The sequence below is a fragment of the Tinamus guttatus genome, unplaced genomic scaffold, assembly GCF_059628265.1.
Source record: "Tinamus guttatus ecotype Peru unplaced genomic scaffold, ASM5962826v1 Tinamus_guttatus_pri_ptg000229l, whole genome shotgun sequence".
NCBI classification, from domain to species: Eukaryota; Metazoa; Chordata; class Aves; order Tinamiformes; family Tinamidae; genus Tinamus; species Tinamus guttatus.
This window is the reverse complement of record NW_028288763.1, coordinates 483662-500060: the sequence shown is the minus strand read 5'-3', so window position 1 is coordinate 500060 and position 16399 is coordinate 483662. Positions and strand designations below refer to the sequence as shown.

Here is a 16399-nt window from a genome sequence, read left to right as displayed (position 1 = left end):
CAGTTCTTTTTCAATACGTCCCTTTACTGCACTGAGTGCAAATAGGAGAGAGGAAAGGTAGAGACAGGCAAGAACATGGTTAGTCTACAGTGCTCAGAAAAATGTGCAGTGTTTAGGATAAAGTTCCTAAGCTGAAGCACTGCCTATCCACTCATTTGCCCTGGGTGTTTTGCTGAACTAAAAACCAACCCTTACTGGGAAACCCTAAATACTGGTGCTGCAAATATTAGGGTTTTTCTAGACTTTTCCTCGTCTTTTCTCGGTGACACTTGTGCAACTCCAGCAGCTATGCACATGGCGCTATTTGTGGTTTGCAGGATCATTTATCTCAGCTTATTCTTCCTGCAGAGTCATGTTGCAGGAACAAAACTTTTGCTTTTGTTGACTTGCAAGTCAGAGCCGTGGCCTCCTTTCCATCTGGGTGCAGCTGGGTTGTTGAGCTGGGGAAGAAAGTGCTCTTCTCTCACAGCGTGTGCTCATCTGCCATCCCTGCCTTCGCAAGTGAGTCTCTTACTCCGTGCCTCTCTTGACGTGTTCAGAAGAGCAAGCAACGTAGCAATATTTTCACGTTTGCACAGTGGGGGCTGTTGGTTTTAGGTGCCTTCATAGAGGGCGTGAAGGACGTGGGGAAAACAGTTAAGCCGAAGAGGGTAAAACTGCTCAGACGACAAATTAAGCAAAAGGGTTTTATTTAGGTGTCTGCAACCAGGGTGAGATCATGTGAAGGAGATGGAGGGAGGTCTGCAAAGAGCTGGAAACCAGCTCGGTTGCAGAAAGCATCACTGTGAGCAGCAGTAGTGACTTTCCTGATACCACATCTGCGTTGTTACATTTGTATGTTGGAGCGGAGATAAAGTTTGTAGGAGACCGTAACCCTCAGTGCTGTTTTCTCCCTGATTTCTGCCTGATGGAGGAAACAAGGATTGGTCTATGGCCAGTGAGTGTCTGTTGCAGAGTAATGCTGTTAGCTCTGCTCCTGCCCTCTCTGTTGTCTCTTCTCTGGTGGCTTGCTTTGTCTGGACCCATCAAACATGGACATCCTTCGTAATGAGCTCAATCTACTTTTGGGGGTTACTTTTGATTAAAGAAGCCTTTTTGGTGTATGATGCTTATGGAAATCAACCTGTTTAGGTAGGGATCTCAGTCTGAGGTCTTAGTCTGTGAACATGCTGCTCCCTACCCACTTGTGTCCATCATCTTCCATTATAAGAGACATAGGAGACTCCTAAGCACTATATAGTGGTGTGCTGTGTTTCATGGAGAGCTGATAGGAGTAAACTTAAAATGCCTTGTAGATTTCCCTGTGGAGGCAGAAATCCTTCACTTCTTTCCTCTTTTCATCAGACTTTTTGTTTCCTTATGTTCACATCAAGCCTAAAGAAATGGGTTTGCTGACCACTCACTGCTCATCCATGTGAAGGGGAGGGTTGTTCCGTTTTTGGCAGGAAGGAGAAAATGTCAGGAGTGTTTGCTGCAAAGTGCTCAGAAATATCAGGCGTGAGGAAGGGGGGTTAAAACAACCAAGGAGACGTTTTCAAAGCTGTGGGTTGCTGCTGCAAGGGCAGCGCAGGGAGTGCGACGCACAACTCGCTGGGCTGGGACATCCATTCGCTCGGTGTCATGCTGAGGACCTTCATGAAGGCACCATTCTTGTCCACAATCTCATTTCCACCTCCTTCCTTGAGCTACTGTTAGTGTTTGTGTGTCCACATATCTTTAGACTCCCTTTTCCCCTTGTTTATCTGGTTAGTTTTCAGGCATGCCGAAACCCGCTCTGTGTCATCATGTGGTTTCTGCAAAACCTTGTGCCAGGAGAAAGCGAGGCTGAGTGGCAGCAAGGGACAGAGGGGAGACTCCAGTGCCTTTGGGATTCCTTATTTCCTCACTTACTTTTGATGCAGTGTTTTGTTGTCGGCATTAATGCTCTTGAAGGCTTATTTGGGTTGCTGTGGTCTCTTTATTGCTCTTTCCAAGCTCTTTCTTCCCTCTTCCCCATTCTGCCTTAACACACCCTTCCTCTTTTAAGTAAGGCTGGTACTTGTGTGGGGCTGGCCAGGACAGCTGTAGCACAGTTATACTGGTTGTCTCAGCACATCTTCAGGTTTCACCCATCAAAAATGCTTCAGGTTTCACCCATCAAAAGTCTTTTTTTTTAACCAAAATAATAATAAAAAAAAGAACAAGGACCCACAGAAAAATAAGAATTCTCATGGGAAAAGCACTGGAAACAATATGTCACCCTCCAAATGAAACAAACTTCCAGTTTTTATTAAAAGTTTCTGACTGACTCATGTCACATGCCATGATATATTTTGATTTACACACACACCCTATGACAAAAATAGAGGGAGATTCTCTACTCTGTCAGTCACTAGATAGACCACTAATCTTTGTAAGCTTAACACATTCAGCCAAGCCAATGTGGCCTCTTCTTTGACTAAAACAAATGGATTATTACAACCCTTTTCTAAAAGTTGTCTTTAGCTTTAAGATCTTCCCATTTCTCTAGGTGACGGTCTGGCTGGTGTGAGTGCCTTGTCTACCTACTGAGGCATGCAAATAATTTTCTGTATTAATCTTGTTCTGTTTTGAATGTATTTCTTTTGATAATGATGCCTCTATGTGGATTTGATCTAGTCCTTTTGCCCTGGATCTGCCTGGGATTATTAACTCCCTTTTATAATTAAAATGGGCTTTGTCTTTCTCCTGCAGTCGCTATCAGAACATTTCAGAGCCTTTCGTAAAGTAAGAGCTTTTATTGGAAAATGCAAGGTTTTGTAAAACTTGCTCTTTGGTTTTTCTATAAAATTTTTGAAGACTTCTTTTTTTGAAAGGATTTTAGATGTCAGGGTGTGTGAGTGAACATGAGTAGGTGCTAGATGGGGAGAGAGAGCAGCACGTGCACAGATGGGAGGTGCAGGCTCTTCACCCTCCCGGGACCTGTTGCTAGCCTTCTGGTCAGGTACGTGCCCACCTGCAAGCAGAAGCTCCCCTACATATTCATTCTTTTATCCAATGCATGACTGGTGTAGCCACTTCTTCTGACGTGTGAGAGGGTGAGGGTTGTATCCCTCGTCTGAAGGAGGTAGGAATGGACTTTATCCGGGACCTTCCATTTCCCAAGTGATTTTCTGAATTCTTAGGATAGGAACGGTGAGCAGGTAGGGCCTATTTCTGAAAAAGTACAGCCGATCTTGCTCTTCTCCCCATGAATAACAAGGCAACTTCTGAAAGAATAACAAAATTGGGAGCAGGCTGGGAGCTTCCCATGCAGTTCTAGCTCTGTAGCTACTGCATGTTTTTCCTCCATGTGCTACTTGTACCAAAGAGGCTGACAAAGTTGCTTGACCAAATCATCCACAGTCAAGCCAAGGACAACAAACCTGTCTTCCAAAGTCGGGGATTAATAAGGAGATCGAAGGGCCCAGTGGAAAAGTTTGGATGAGACAGCACTGAGGATCCAGCTCTGCGCTGCTTCAAGCCGAAAGGCAACCCTGTGCCCCAGATCCCGTGATCAACATTGTGGCAGCTGCTGCTTTCTGTGGGGGGAGATGCAGTCCTGCGGTCAGAAATAACTACAGCTAAAATTAAATACATTTACCGGCTGTTTTTGTAAGAAATAGAAGCCTGTGGGCACTTTTTAAAAAATAACTAGACAGTGGGTGAACTGTGCTGAGTCCTTGATAAGTTCATGCTTCCTTAAAATTCCACTGAAATTCCTAAGGATAAATGTAGAAGAGATTTGACTCTTTGGCATCAGCTTGCTCTATAAACAGGATGATGTTTATTTGTTTGTTTGTTTGTTTGTTTGTTTGTTTTCAGGTCCTTTCCTTGCCCAGGAGATGTCCTCAGCTATCTTTGGTGCTTCCAGCTTTTGGCATCTTGCTGCTCAGTGTGCGTGTAACCCTGCGTAGAGGCAGCCTGCTGGGCCTGCAGATGCGCAGCCCTGTATGACACGCGTGAGCATGACCTGCTTGTTGTATTTACTGGTTTGAAAGGGCAGCATAGCTTCCAGCTAAATCATGTTGACTGCCGGTACTGCCAGGAGGTTGCTGAAAGGTCAGAGGACTGCCGGGAGCCTGTGCTGCTTTCCTGGGCATCAGCAGAGACAAGGCCTCTCACCTGAGATTCTGCATTTCTGCCCCAGGGGCACACTCAGGGTTTTTGCTGAACGCCTTGGCCACTCCAAGGGGGAAAGGTGGGAAGATGTTTCCTCTTCTTGTCTTCCCTGATCTGGGGAGTGGAATTATCTGGTGCTAGGGAAAGATGTTTTGCACAGAGCTCACTTGGAGAGCAGCGGTGGCTGCGTTGCTGAGGAAGATGCTCCTGGTGGATGCAAGGAAAAGGAAGAAGAAAAGAGCCTGCACTGGGCAGGTGGAGGGCAGGCTGCGGTTAGTAACGCCTTTGTGGGAGGCATTGTGAGCAGAAGTGTCGTGCAGCTTAGCTCTGTTCTTGCAGTAAAATGTCCCCTTGCATGGGTGGCTTATTCCATACAAGGATCTGGAAGAAGCCTCACACCAAAGCCACTGTTGGTGATACAAAGTTGGGACTCGGTTGGGCGGGGTGGGGGGGAGGTTGCCCATCTAGTTATATCGATAATCTTTCTCAGTGCGTTATTGTGACTTTGCAGGCTTTTATTAAACATTTATCAGGTTCCTTCCAGAAATACTGCTCTGCCTGCATTGGCTTTGATTGCCATCTCCGTGCGCTAGTTGGTGGGCCTGTTTTGGGCCCCACATTGTGGGCAGCTTCCTTTCCCTGCCATTCCTCTGTCTGCCGAACGGTGATAAGTGAATCTGGGGGCAGAAGGAGCCCTCAGCATTTGTGCAAACATAATAAAGAGGGTCCGGGCTTCAGCAGGCATTGAGAAAACCCTGGCAAATGTGTGTGCTGGAGAACAGCCACATGGGAACTGTGGGTGCCCATGAAAGCATTTTGCCCTTTCCTTTCTACTCTTGGGGTTGTTTTCAAGACCTATGGAGTGTATGTATTTTAGTAAATCTCCGAAAGCCTGAGGGGACACAAGGAGGACAATGAAGTAACAGCATTTATACTGAGGGGAAAGGGCTTATTTATCTGCATGCTGAGCGTTGCTTTGTGAACCTTCTGATGAGCTGCTGGGGTGGGAATGTTGCTTAGGCTTTGGCGAGGGGCTGAAGACGGCTTCGACAGGGGCTTCTTGGAGAGAAGATGCCACCTGGGAGTCAGTCTTGCCTGCCGTTCAGCAGGCAGCCGCGGGCCACGCAGGGCCCGTGAGGGGCGGCAGTGGCGGCTCCTGGCGAGGGTCACCTCGAGTTGTCAGCTCCCGCGCCAAGAGCTTGTTCCTCCACCCCCGCAGAGCAGCTGGGAGCCTCTCTGCCTGCCTCCTCCGATGTCACCGTGCCCAAATTAACCCGGGTTTGGCTGTCTCCTTACACAGTTGCCGCTGGCGCTGTTGGGGTGCGAATGCGCGCGGCTGAGCTCGGCGCGCCAACAGGCCGGCATGGCAGGGCTCCTGTGCAAGAAGCGCAGGAAAGCAGGTACGAAACGTTACGCTTACAGTAAGCGCGGTGCCTTGCTGCTGCCTGAGGCTTCCTTCCCATTCGGGGTTTCTTTAAAAACGACCTTCAGGAGGTGAAACCTTGGCTGCACGTGCCGCACACGATGCTGCTCCGCTCGTTTGCTGCCAGGGTGCAAGGAGCAAGTTATGCTGGGGCTGCCAAGGCCCTTCCCGCAGCCACTGCGCCAGGCTGCTCCAAGCAGCCGCTCTGCTGGGGTCCCTGGGACACAACCTCTCAGTCTGTGACACTGGAGTTTGTTGCTTGCCTAAGAGCAGCCTTTCACAGCTGAGGATTGGCTGCAGTAAATCTTGAAGCTGCTGTTAAGAAGCGTAGTAATTTGCTTCCAGCGTCTTTTCATGTATCCATGAGAGAGGGAGCGGGGACTGTAGTGTGTTGCTGTTCCCTTTCCTCCTCCCAGGCAGCAGGATCTCTGTTTTTCCCCTCTATTCTTCCTCTGCAGAGCAGTAGAGAGGGTGGGTCCCGACACAGGATTCGGTAGCATTCGCACAGCACCTGTGAACAATGAGCCTGTGGTTTGATTTTTCGAAGACAAAAGGGGAATAATGACTGTTCTTGAGGGAAGTGCCTGTTTCGATGCTGTGACTCTGAGACAGCGGTTCCTCCTTTTCTCCTCACAGAGAAGCCCTCCTGAAACGGTGTGGGAATTCGAGCCCTCCCTTCCCCTGGCCAAAGAGGACCAAAATACCAAAAAGGCTTCCACAAAAGACCTTATTAGCCCATGCTAATACAACACTGTCACAGAGTAAATGGGATTTATTACAGTGACTCTGTATCTCCTGTTTCAAATCCTTGTGTTTCAGAAGTCTGGCCTACAACCAGTCACAGTCATCTGAGTTTAGAGAATGTAAAGGCATTATAGCATTGCTAGTGCTTTTCTTACTGACAGATTCTACCTAGAGACTAAACAACTACTTAGCTTTTTTCCCAAATTTAGTTCCTCCCATGTTGTGAGAGATGTGGAAGTATTTTAATAGACATTTTACTGATGCAGAGTATTTGACTGACTTCCCCAAATCGGAGTTGTAGATTTGGAGTAAGCGCTTGTGATCACAGATTCCAGATTTGTGCTCACCTGTCCATGCTGTGTCTATATTTTAGCCAGCAGCAGTGCTAGGATTAAATGTATTTTCACCTTTATTTGGCAAGTCTCCCTAGGATTCTTTGAGATTTTGTAATAAAGTCAGTAGAAAACAGTAGTTCCTGGTGCTACGCAGTTAGAAAAGATGGCAATCAGCAGTGGGGGAGCCATTAGAGAAGGATTTTGATTGTACCATGTGTTGTCTGCTCCGGATCTGAAGCATCCTGCAAGAAGGTGTGGGCTTTGTGACTTTTGGAGAAACTACGAGTCTGAGGTTGCGCTTTCCGTAGAACTGAGTCTCTTACAAAGTGTTCTCATGTGGTAGTCTGGTGAATGTAATTCAATAAGGTATAAAAGGATGTTATATTGATACTGTTTCCCGCTGCAGCTGCAGTTCCTAATCCCATTAACTCTGGGCCCATTTTCAAATGTGCCTACCAGATGTTTTCTTTTAGTATGAATACCCTCTTCTACCTTATATGTCTTGCAAACTTTGCATTTTTCACCCTCTTTCTACTCTTTCTTCTTTTCCAGTGAGCGACCTTCAAGAAGAGGGTAAAAATGCCATCAATGCACCGATGAACCCAAGCACCGTGGACATTCATCCCGAAGATACACTGCTAGGTACAGTGTTCATGCTATGGGCCTAAACTTACTGGATATTAGTCAAGGTGATCACTGTGGTCTGGTACCCATTGCTTTAGTATTGAATATAGATTTCTCAGCTTAGACAGAGTTGAGCATGGGCCGAAGGTCTAAAAGGGAATTCAAAGAAAAGCATGACAGCTGTGCTCTGAAGTTTAAGCGTGTTATCGGAAAATTGAGTTGTTAGTGAGGTGGCAGAGAACTTGAGTTCTATAGTGATCGTGAAAGCAAATAAAAAGTTGGGATCTGTAAAAATTCTGCTGCATTTGTCTGCTTAGATTTATTTCATTACCACTAACCCCCTGTCCAAGTGCATCTTAGCGTGTTTATCCTCACAGATGTCCTTCTGTACTAAGGAGGTTGTTATCTATCTTCTCTGTGTATAAGTAGGGAACTGAGCTGTAAAAGGACCAGCCCGCAGCAGGTCTATAGCAGAAATGTGTGATGTGGTTGCTAGGCCTTGTTGAACCCCTTAAGCCGCCTCTTTTTGCTGCATATCCTATGGTGCCTTTAACTAATGGAGGCCGCATTCTGCCTTAGTTACTGCTGCCACCTTGCAAATTGGCTATACAGCAAAATGAGATGGATGCTGAATAAACAGATGAGCTTTTAGGCTGGGGAAACAATAAGTAATTTTTATGAGGACACAAATTTGTAAGACAGTGAACACTTTATAGAAAGAAGATAAATTTTCAAATTTCTGTCCCATTCTGTTCTGCTTCTCCCTACCCCATTCCCCAATATGTATCAAGTCTTGTTCAGGGTTTCCGTTTGCAGGGTTTGGGTGTGTATTTGGTGTCACTTCCTTACGGTTGGACTGCCTGACTCATCCCAGGGAGGAATGAGGAAGTAAAAGAAAGGAGAAAAATAAGAGGGGGAGAGGATAATTCGTGTCTCTTCCAAGTTTTGTGGAAATTTGTCAAGTGTGTTTAGACAGCAAAGACTTACCCTTTAAACAGATAAGGGACCCTGCAAAATAACAAATTGAAATATCTGGGAGATGTAACTCGACCCGCTTAGACTGTCTAGTCTGTCTTGTACCTGCGCTGTGCGAGTCTCACGTTTCCCTCCTCACAGCTGTGATGTCTCGCACTGTAAGAGCGAGGCAGTGTAGTTGGGTCGTTAGTTGGTGCAGATTTTAAAGGGTTCCTCTGTGCCAGGTGACTGTGGCATGGTCAGTGGTCTTATCAACGCCCCATTTGCTGTCATGCTGGAAGGAGCGTCAGCATCCAACAACACAGTACCAACATGAAATGCTTAGCCTGACTTGAAAGCCATGGTTAGGACTTCCAGGATTGAAGCTGGTGCCCTTAGTTCAGCAGAATTAGGGCTACCAGCTCCTTCAGACCGAGATATTTGGACACGGTGGTGCTTTGAGAACAAATGCGCCTGGCTTCCATTCCTGGGTACTCGACAGAAACACAAGCAGGCTGGGCTTCCTGAGTGAACTTCGTGGGATACACTGACTTTATCAGAGTTCAAAGATTTCTCCCACATAAAGCTCAGGCAAACAAATACTTGTATGGATCTGGTTTCTGTGGGACATTGGTCACTGACTTCAAATAAACAAAATTTCCCTATTGCCTACCTAGTCTCTCAGATAAAGATAAATTCATGATTTCTGCACACGCTTATTTTAGCTGAAGAGAAGTGGATCTGCTCACATAGCTGTGACCCCATCACCTATTTTTGTGTTCCTGTTGTGTCGTAGCCAGGGTGTGCTCTTCACTTGAAGGAACTAGCTTAGACCACAGCTGTCACTTCTAACTTAGAACACAGCTAACATTTGCAAAAGGAACTAAACAGAAGGGTGCAGGGAGAGGCCTATTCCTTGAAAGCAAACACCAAAATTTACAATACCAGACTTGCTCCAGGTGCTTCCTAAATATTATTGTCCTATCTGGTAGAATTTAAACATGCGTTTGATGCACTGTCCAGGTGCACTGTTATGGTAAAGATAATCTTGCCAAAGGTTGTTTAGTTGTTAGCGTGACTGAGCTAAAGTTCATTATTGATAGTTCTGTATCAAATCATCTCTTGTAATAATTAATCTTTACATTCATGCCTCTCGTGCTTGTCCTGCTCACCACTGGAGAGTGTTTCTCACATCTTTCCATCCCCCATCAATAGAAGAAATAGAGGAGGATACCCTGATAAATCTACTCTGTGTCCTTCTCACATGCCCAGGTTTACAGATGATGTAAACTGGGCTCATTTTCACTCCGAGTTAACCTCAGGTTAAGCAATCTCTGACTTGTGTCATGCTGAGGTTCAGAGAACAGGAGAATAGAGGCACAAACCATCACCCCAAGTCTCAACTGTTGCACTGAGCACAGTGCTGTAAGCTTGCTATACTGTTCAAGATGGTGCAATTTGGGAAGGGTGGTTGCAAAGCTCTTTGAATACAAATGGAAGACAGGGAAAATTAATCAATTGAAGTTTATGGCACAATAATATTAATGTGCACCACACAGCACTGAGGATGGTGATTTTCCTTGTGTATTCTGCATGCAGAGAGTCTGAATTGTGGAAGGTCAGTGGAGACAGTTATATTTTAGAGAAGTTATGGCTGTGTGATCTTTCTTGGCATCTCTGAAAAACATGCCTAACACTGTGATCATTGGATTTTCCCTTGCTCAGATGATGACTGGACACTGTCATTTCTTAATCAGCTGCCAGCCCACTTCATGAATAATTATTGTTGCATTATTCTTAGCACTATACATTTGAGATGGATCTAATCAAATTCTCCCATTTTACTTGGACAGAGGAGAATGAGGAACGCACCATGATTGATCCTAACTCAAAAGAAGACCCCAAGTTCAAAGAATTGATCAAGGTAGGAAATCAGTATTTTATCTCAGACTCTTTACATAGTGAACCAGAGTCATTTACAAGCTGGTTACCAAGTGTGCAGTTGAGGAGTAAGAGCTCATTACTGAAGTGTATCTGTGAAAACCGAGGTGAGCAATGCGGATGGTACTGGTAAAGCTAAAAGCAGCAACAAAAGAAATGAGAGGGAAGGTTGTCAGAGTGCTCGTTGTAGTTGTGATCCATTTATATCCTCCCGATCAAAGTGAGGATCAGTGCTCAGCTTGAATCTAGCTGCATACATTCTTCTCAGAGACAGGAAAGAAGTCTTGGAAAGAAACAATACAATTTCAGGAAGGGAAAGAGTAAGACTGAAATGAGAAAGGGCATGGTAGAGGGGAGTTAAGGGGAGACCTCTGATATTACAGGAAATGGGAAGTTGCATACTTCTTGCCCTGTATTATGCTTTTGCTTAAAATAAAAAAGAAGAAGAAAATGCAGATGCAGGTTTATCTGCCCTCAGCTCTCATTGAATAGCATCGTGGTCTTTGAGAGTGGACAGAGACCAACAGAACTGTAAGTTGGTCAACTGCTTAGCTACTCATGCACTGCCAGCCCATTGTGAGTGTCAAGGAAAAGGTTAAGTTAACCAGTGATTTGCTACCTCATGAGAACTTGCTAACTTGTGACTTGATAATTCAGTTGCTCAGAAGTTCTTAAGTGTGAGTTTGTTTTGATTATCTTCCACACAGGCCTCATCATTTTTACTGTGACACTGAATAACTTAACATTTGTGAAAAAAGAGCCTATACTCCTCTTCAACTTCTTTAAGTTACTGGTCTTGATGGCTTCTTGGAGAAAAGTGATGAGTGGACATTTCTGTCCTGTTGGGCAGGATGTGGAAAGCAGATTTGTTTGGTTTGTTTTCAGTGTCTCTGCTCTCCACATTTCATTTTCTGTGATTATCCTTCTATTCATATCCCATGTGCCTGGGGGGGTTGAAAGTCTTTAGTTTACCTGTGTGTTAGGAATTGACCAGAATGTCCAGATTCTTTGTACACACATGCTCAAGGTGTGAGGGATGCTTGTGTTCACAGCTACATCGCCATGAGGGGTGGCCTTGGGGCTCAGTTTGTGCCATGTGTAATGCAGGGTTTGATCCTGAGAGACTAGTATTTAGGAGAACCGTCTCTGTGTGGTTATGTGGTTGAGGTTAACATAGTGAAAGCTTGAGCAGGAGGAGAAGTGCTGGCAGTTCTGAATAAATAAAACTTCATTCTGAAAAGCTTTTTTGCTTGTCTTTTACTTCCTGCTACATTTCCTTGGGATGAAGAGTTTGAAAAGATTGTTTTTTGTTAGAAACCACAGTACGGCTCTCGTTAGGGGGGTCTGAAACCTTTGGATGATATATACCCACTCCGAGGGTGGGATGAGGTGCTGCACATTCCTTTCAGGAAACCTTGGGCACCGTATGTACGAACATACACAAAGTCTTTGCTTGGTGTATATTGAAAGTAAGCCCACCAAACTGTTCTTGAGACTGGAGAGGCATGGTTGGGATTACAAAACCACATCAAATCCCATTCTGCAGGAAACTGTGCTCTAGCTTCTTTCTTGTCATAATTCACCTGGAATATATCGTGGTTTTTAATTAGGTGACTTAACAAAGAATTCTTTCTTTGTTAATATCCAAATCTTATAATTTTCTCGAACGATACAGTGGGCTCACCACTTTTAAAGCATACTGTGGTTTCTTTGCTAGTGGAGCAGAGAAATTGCTATGAATAATTCAGCTGAACCAGAGCGGTTGCAGTGAAGGAACCCAGAGCACTCTCTGACGTGGGAGACGTGATATCGAAATTGCATTTGCTTCGTTGAAGTAAACTGGAAATCTTGCTGTTGGAGCAATTTCATATGAGTTGGAGAGTCTTCCAGGGATATCATACTCTAACAAGGTTATACTTTTTTTTTTTTTTTTTGGTTTAAAACCCTGAAAAGCTTTGGAAGGAATGAAATCAGACCCAGAGCAACAGCAGTCTGAGTGCTCACAATGCATTACAGAGTCAGGCTCTGGTTCACACTTGCATGTAATGTGTGAGAGTAACGAGCTACCGATTAGACTGGAGCAGCTAGTGCAAGAAACAATGTCTACGTGGGAATTATTTCCTCAGAGTCATCATCCAAGGAGAGAGAGATGATCTGTAGAGTGCCTACTTGAAAATGATCTAAATTAGATAATTGCTAGGCATTTGCAATTGCATCAGGTGAGTGTTTTTAGAAAGATTTAGCAAGAGAGGCACTCAATATTATGTAGGTGGGAATCTGTAAACCAGAGAGGGCTTTGAGTTAGGTTGGCAAAGACACTTTATGCCACGGAATTTGAATAACTCAAAAACAAACTAAAAAAAAAAAAGAGCAGTTTGTTCCTTGTTTTGTGTTCTTTGGTGGTTAGTTTTTCCAATTTTTCCAAGAGCCCCAGAAGAGAACTGGCCATGGTGAGTGCTCTGCAGTAGCAGCCAGAAGAGGGCTGGAAGTCAAAGATCTCCATGGTCTAGCAAGGAGTGTGGAGTGGAATAGTTTGAGGTTTTTATAGTTCAGAAGGGTTCTGTGTTTTGTCTCCTTGAGGATGAATGTGTCAATAGCAGCATTAGTGTCTGCTACCTTTTAAAATTTGGCAGAGTAGCTCAGTTTCACTGGTGCCAGCCCAAATCTCTTTCAGTGCCAGAGGCAGGAGTGCCAACATTTCGTTGGCACCAATTTTGTGCGTTTCTGTTCCCCTGTTAGTCACGTACAGTTGGAGTATATGAAAATGTGGTGAAAAAAGATGCAAATATCTCTGTTGCTGACATTGTTTTAATATCCGTTTGTCTCCACAAAATATTGTTTTAATTTCTGTTAGTCTGATCCCAGAGGAATTATACGCACAGTGGATTGATCAGTGCAAGTTTTTGTGAATGTTTGGAAGTGGTTAGAACAGGCTTGCTGTAGCTCTGGAAAGAGTGACCATGTAACATTGTGGTAATGCAGAAAGACCAGGGGAAAAAAAAAGGAAATTATTTTTTGTTCTTACTAAAGCAACAAACACAGAGCAAATCCTTGTCATTGAAGGCTGCTCAGTTGATGTTGCTGAAATAGGTGCTTTACATGTTCTTGCATGTATGAAAACGATCAGGAACCAGAACTTTGACGTAAAAACTATTATCTGTTATCATGGATGGTATTCTAAAAACACTCCACCACAATTTGTCAATGTGAAGTAATGAGTTCAAATGAATTCCCTTTATGGCCAGCAGCCTTTCCTCCTCTCCTTCTTCCTCCTCCCCTGCACTGTGTTTGACTTGTATGTGATCAAATACAGTTTGGTTTGGATCAGGGCTAGAGAGGTTTTTCTGAGACAGGTGGGGTGACATTTGCTAGAGGACCCAAAGCAGAAAATTCAGATCAGAGAATGAGAAGTGAGTTGCATTTTTATCTTTATCTATAGCTCAGCATGTACGTGTACCATCACACGCACAAATTTCCAAAATCTGTATCTGGCATCTGAAATGTCTGAGCTTCTTTTATTCACTATCTAATATTTACCAAGTGACAAGTGACAACTAAAAATAAGCATTTGAATTTCAAGCTTGGGCTGTTTTGTGGTGGAACATGAGGTATCCTGGATTGCCTTGTTTGTTCTTGTTTGCTCCAGGTAGTAGTGATGGTTACAACCCAGTTTGAAGTCTGTTTCTCATTATGTATTAAAATTCAGCTTTCATTAATATCTTCTAAAATTCCCTTAGTTTATCCATGTTGCTAATTCTAAAGAGTACTTGTGGGTTGTTCTCTGTCTTTTGAATACTTACACAAATCAGGAGGCCAATATATTTGTGTTCCCTGTTGTTCCTAGATGTTTGTGTATTGCATGTAAAAATTGAAGGAATTTTTTTTCCTTCTGGATTTTTTTTCCCTATGTAACCAATGTAATAGCTTATTTAAATTCACTGTAGTGAAAAGAAAACCAAAATTAAGCTGTGAAGTTTTGTGTTCTTTCAGTAAGGTTTCATGTGTGACCAAATGACAGCTTGGATCTTAAATGCTACATGGTCTGCTCTTAAAAAAAAAAACAAATCTCTTTGCAGACTGGCAAAGCTCTGTGTTTAGTCAAAAGTTTCCCAGTTTGAATGTGATTTTTCTATATGAATTTCCATGTTCAACCCTGAAGTCAGTAAAGCTTTCAGACCTTCGAGTTTTCCTTCCTAATTCTCCCAGATCCCAGAGGGAAAAAAAAGGGTCATTAAAATCAGGATTTTCTTTCTTTACTGTTTTTGGTGACCGTGTTTCCTGTTTTCCAATTGTGCCAGGTGTACTTGTGTATTTTGCCTTGTTTTTTATTTTGCTCGTCACTGCATAGCAGTGATCACAGAGTCCTGTGACCTTGAGCTCTACGCAGGAACCCTGGAAGTGCCTCCGTGCTGTGGGAGCAGCAGCCAGCCAACCAGAAATGCTTCACAGAGCTGCTGTAGCTTGATGCAAAAAAAGGTCTTGGATGAACTAGGAAGCAAATGAGCCAGGCAGACTCATTTTTCCTTTCCGATTTCTAGCACCATTTTATTGCAGTTGTCCCCCTCATAGAAGATTTCAGTTTTCAGTACAGTGTTTAGTAATGGAACATGGCTCATTGAATAATAAAAAAAAATACTCTTTGCCCTAAAAGTGCTATTATAAATATACATGTCAGAATTGAAAGCACTGCTGGAAATCTTGTAACTACAAACATATGTGTCCAAGTGATGCAGTTCAGGGTTTTTTTTCCCTTTGTCTATGGATCTTCATGAAGGGGCAGACATGGTATTGAAGACATGAGGATGTGATATTAAACTTTTAAAAAGACTACTTTTCCCCAGCTGTAGAAGGCTTTATAAACAAGCGGCTTTCTGCAAAGTTCGGATGCAGCGACGTGCCATGACAAGCGCTGCGAGTCTCCGAGTGCTGCACGGGAACACGGACTGCTGACGTGCTGGGGCCATGGGCTGCATGTGGGACCGTTAGGGGCACATGGGACATTGCGCTGGCCCTGGTGCAGCTGGGGAGCACCCATTATTTTATGCGCCAAACATTGCCATGACTTTAAAGGTAGCGCTGAACTGTGAATGTACGAAGTGCGGGCACAGAAGTGAAGGAAGGGGGAGAGGAGTGTGATATTTGACAGGTCCAAATTAAGCAGGGCAACAACTCCCTGGCTGCAGTTTATGTCTGCTTCCCACCAGATAATCTGTGCCGGCATAACAAGCTGTTTGACTTTTCAGACACTCAGGTTTTTGAATATTTTCTCCTCCTGTCTTTGCATAAAGGAACAACTATGAAGAATCAGAGCTGTCCTTCCACAAGAAAAGAGTCAGAAGTTATTTCTGTGTGTTAGTCATTTAAACAAGCTTGCATGATGTTGTTTTGCACCTTTTGCGAAAGTTAAATTAAAAAGGGATGTTGACTCCTCCATTAAAAAGCTGCTTTCAGATTTTTATTTGTAATCCATTGGCATTTTCTAGATTCAAACTTCAATATCATTCAGCCACGGAAAGAGGATATAAAACATTAATTACAGGTTTTGAAAGCCTTGGGTGTTCTGAGTATTCCTTTAACAAAGCTACTACTGAGCACTTCTGGAAATCTGGCTGCTTCATGTAGGGACTTAGCTAGTATTTAATTTCGAATGATAATTTCAGCTTAACTTGAGGTGTTTTTTTGGAAGTCTTTGCCATAAATCTCATGGATCTCATGGATCCCCTTACCAGAAATGTCCCTCTGTCCCCTGAGAAAGACTGCAAAGAGACAAGAGCTGCTGGAGAGCATGAGGCAGGAGAAGGAGAGGGAAGCAGCGGATGATGGGGTGGGATGGCGGGGTGACTGAAGCGCTGCACAGCGCATCCTCAGCTTTCTAGCTCTGCTTTCAAACATCATCTCTACTTGCCCTTGCCCTCCTCCAGAGAAGACCTCTGCTGATGTTCTGCTGAATTTGCCTCGTAGATAGCTTGTTCAAAAGGTTTTGTGCTGAAAGGAAGCTCTTTAAAGGACTCTCTTTTTCATTACCGAGATTTTTTTCTTCCCTCCAGGCAATTCAGAAGGAAAGAAGGATTTGCATATGTGTGCCTTGGATCTCATCTTTCTTCTCTCCAAATTGACTGGTTGCCATTATCTCCCAGCTAAAATTTGCCGCTTGTATGCTATTTTTAGAGCTGAGTTTTAGCCCTGTTCATTTTCAGAGTGCTTTGGAGGTGCTGGTGATGCAGATTAAAGGTACATGAAGCGGGAACGCTCTGGTTTT

At 44.0% G+C, this 16399-nt stretch overlaps 1 protein-coding gene across 2 annotated transcripts in view; it reads left to right on the top strand.

Annotated features, from left to right (window-relative positions):
* The window catches only part of PARVB (parvin beta), a 51920-nt gene that overhangs the window by 11241 nt on the left and 24280 nt on the right, over positions 1-16399 (top strand). The window contains exons 1-3 of one of the 2 annotated variants that reach the window (XM_088525614.1): positions 5465-5519; positions 7174-7263; positions 10053-10123. In XM_088525614.1, coding sequence (XP_088381740.1) covers positions 5483-5519; positions 7174-7263; positions 10053-10123 — 198 coding nt within the window. In that variant the 5' untranslated portion in view covers positions 5465-5482. Of the gene's footprint in view, positions 1-5464; positions 5520-7173; positions 7264-10052; positions 10124-16399 lie in introns of those variants that run through there. The other variant, XM_088525613.1, reaches the window with a different exon arrangement.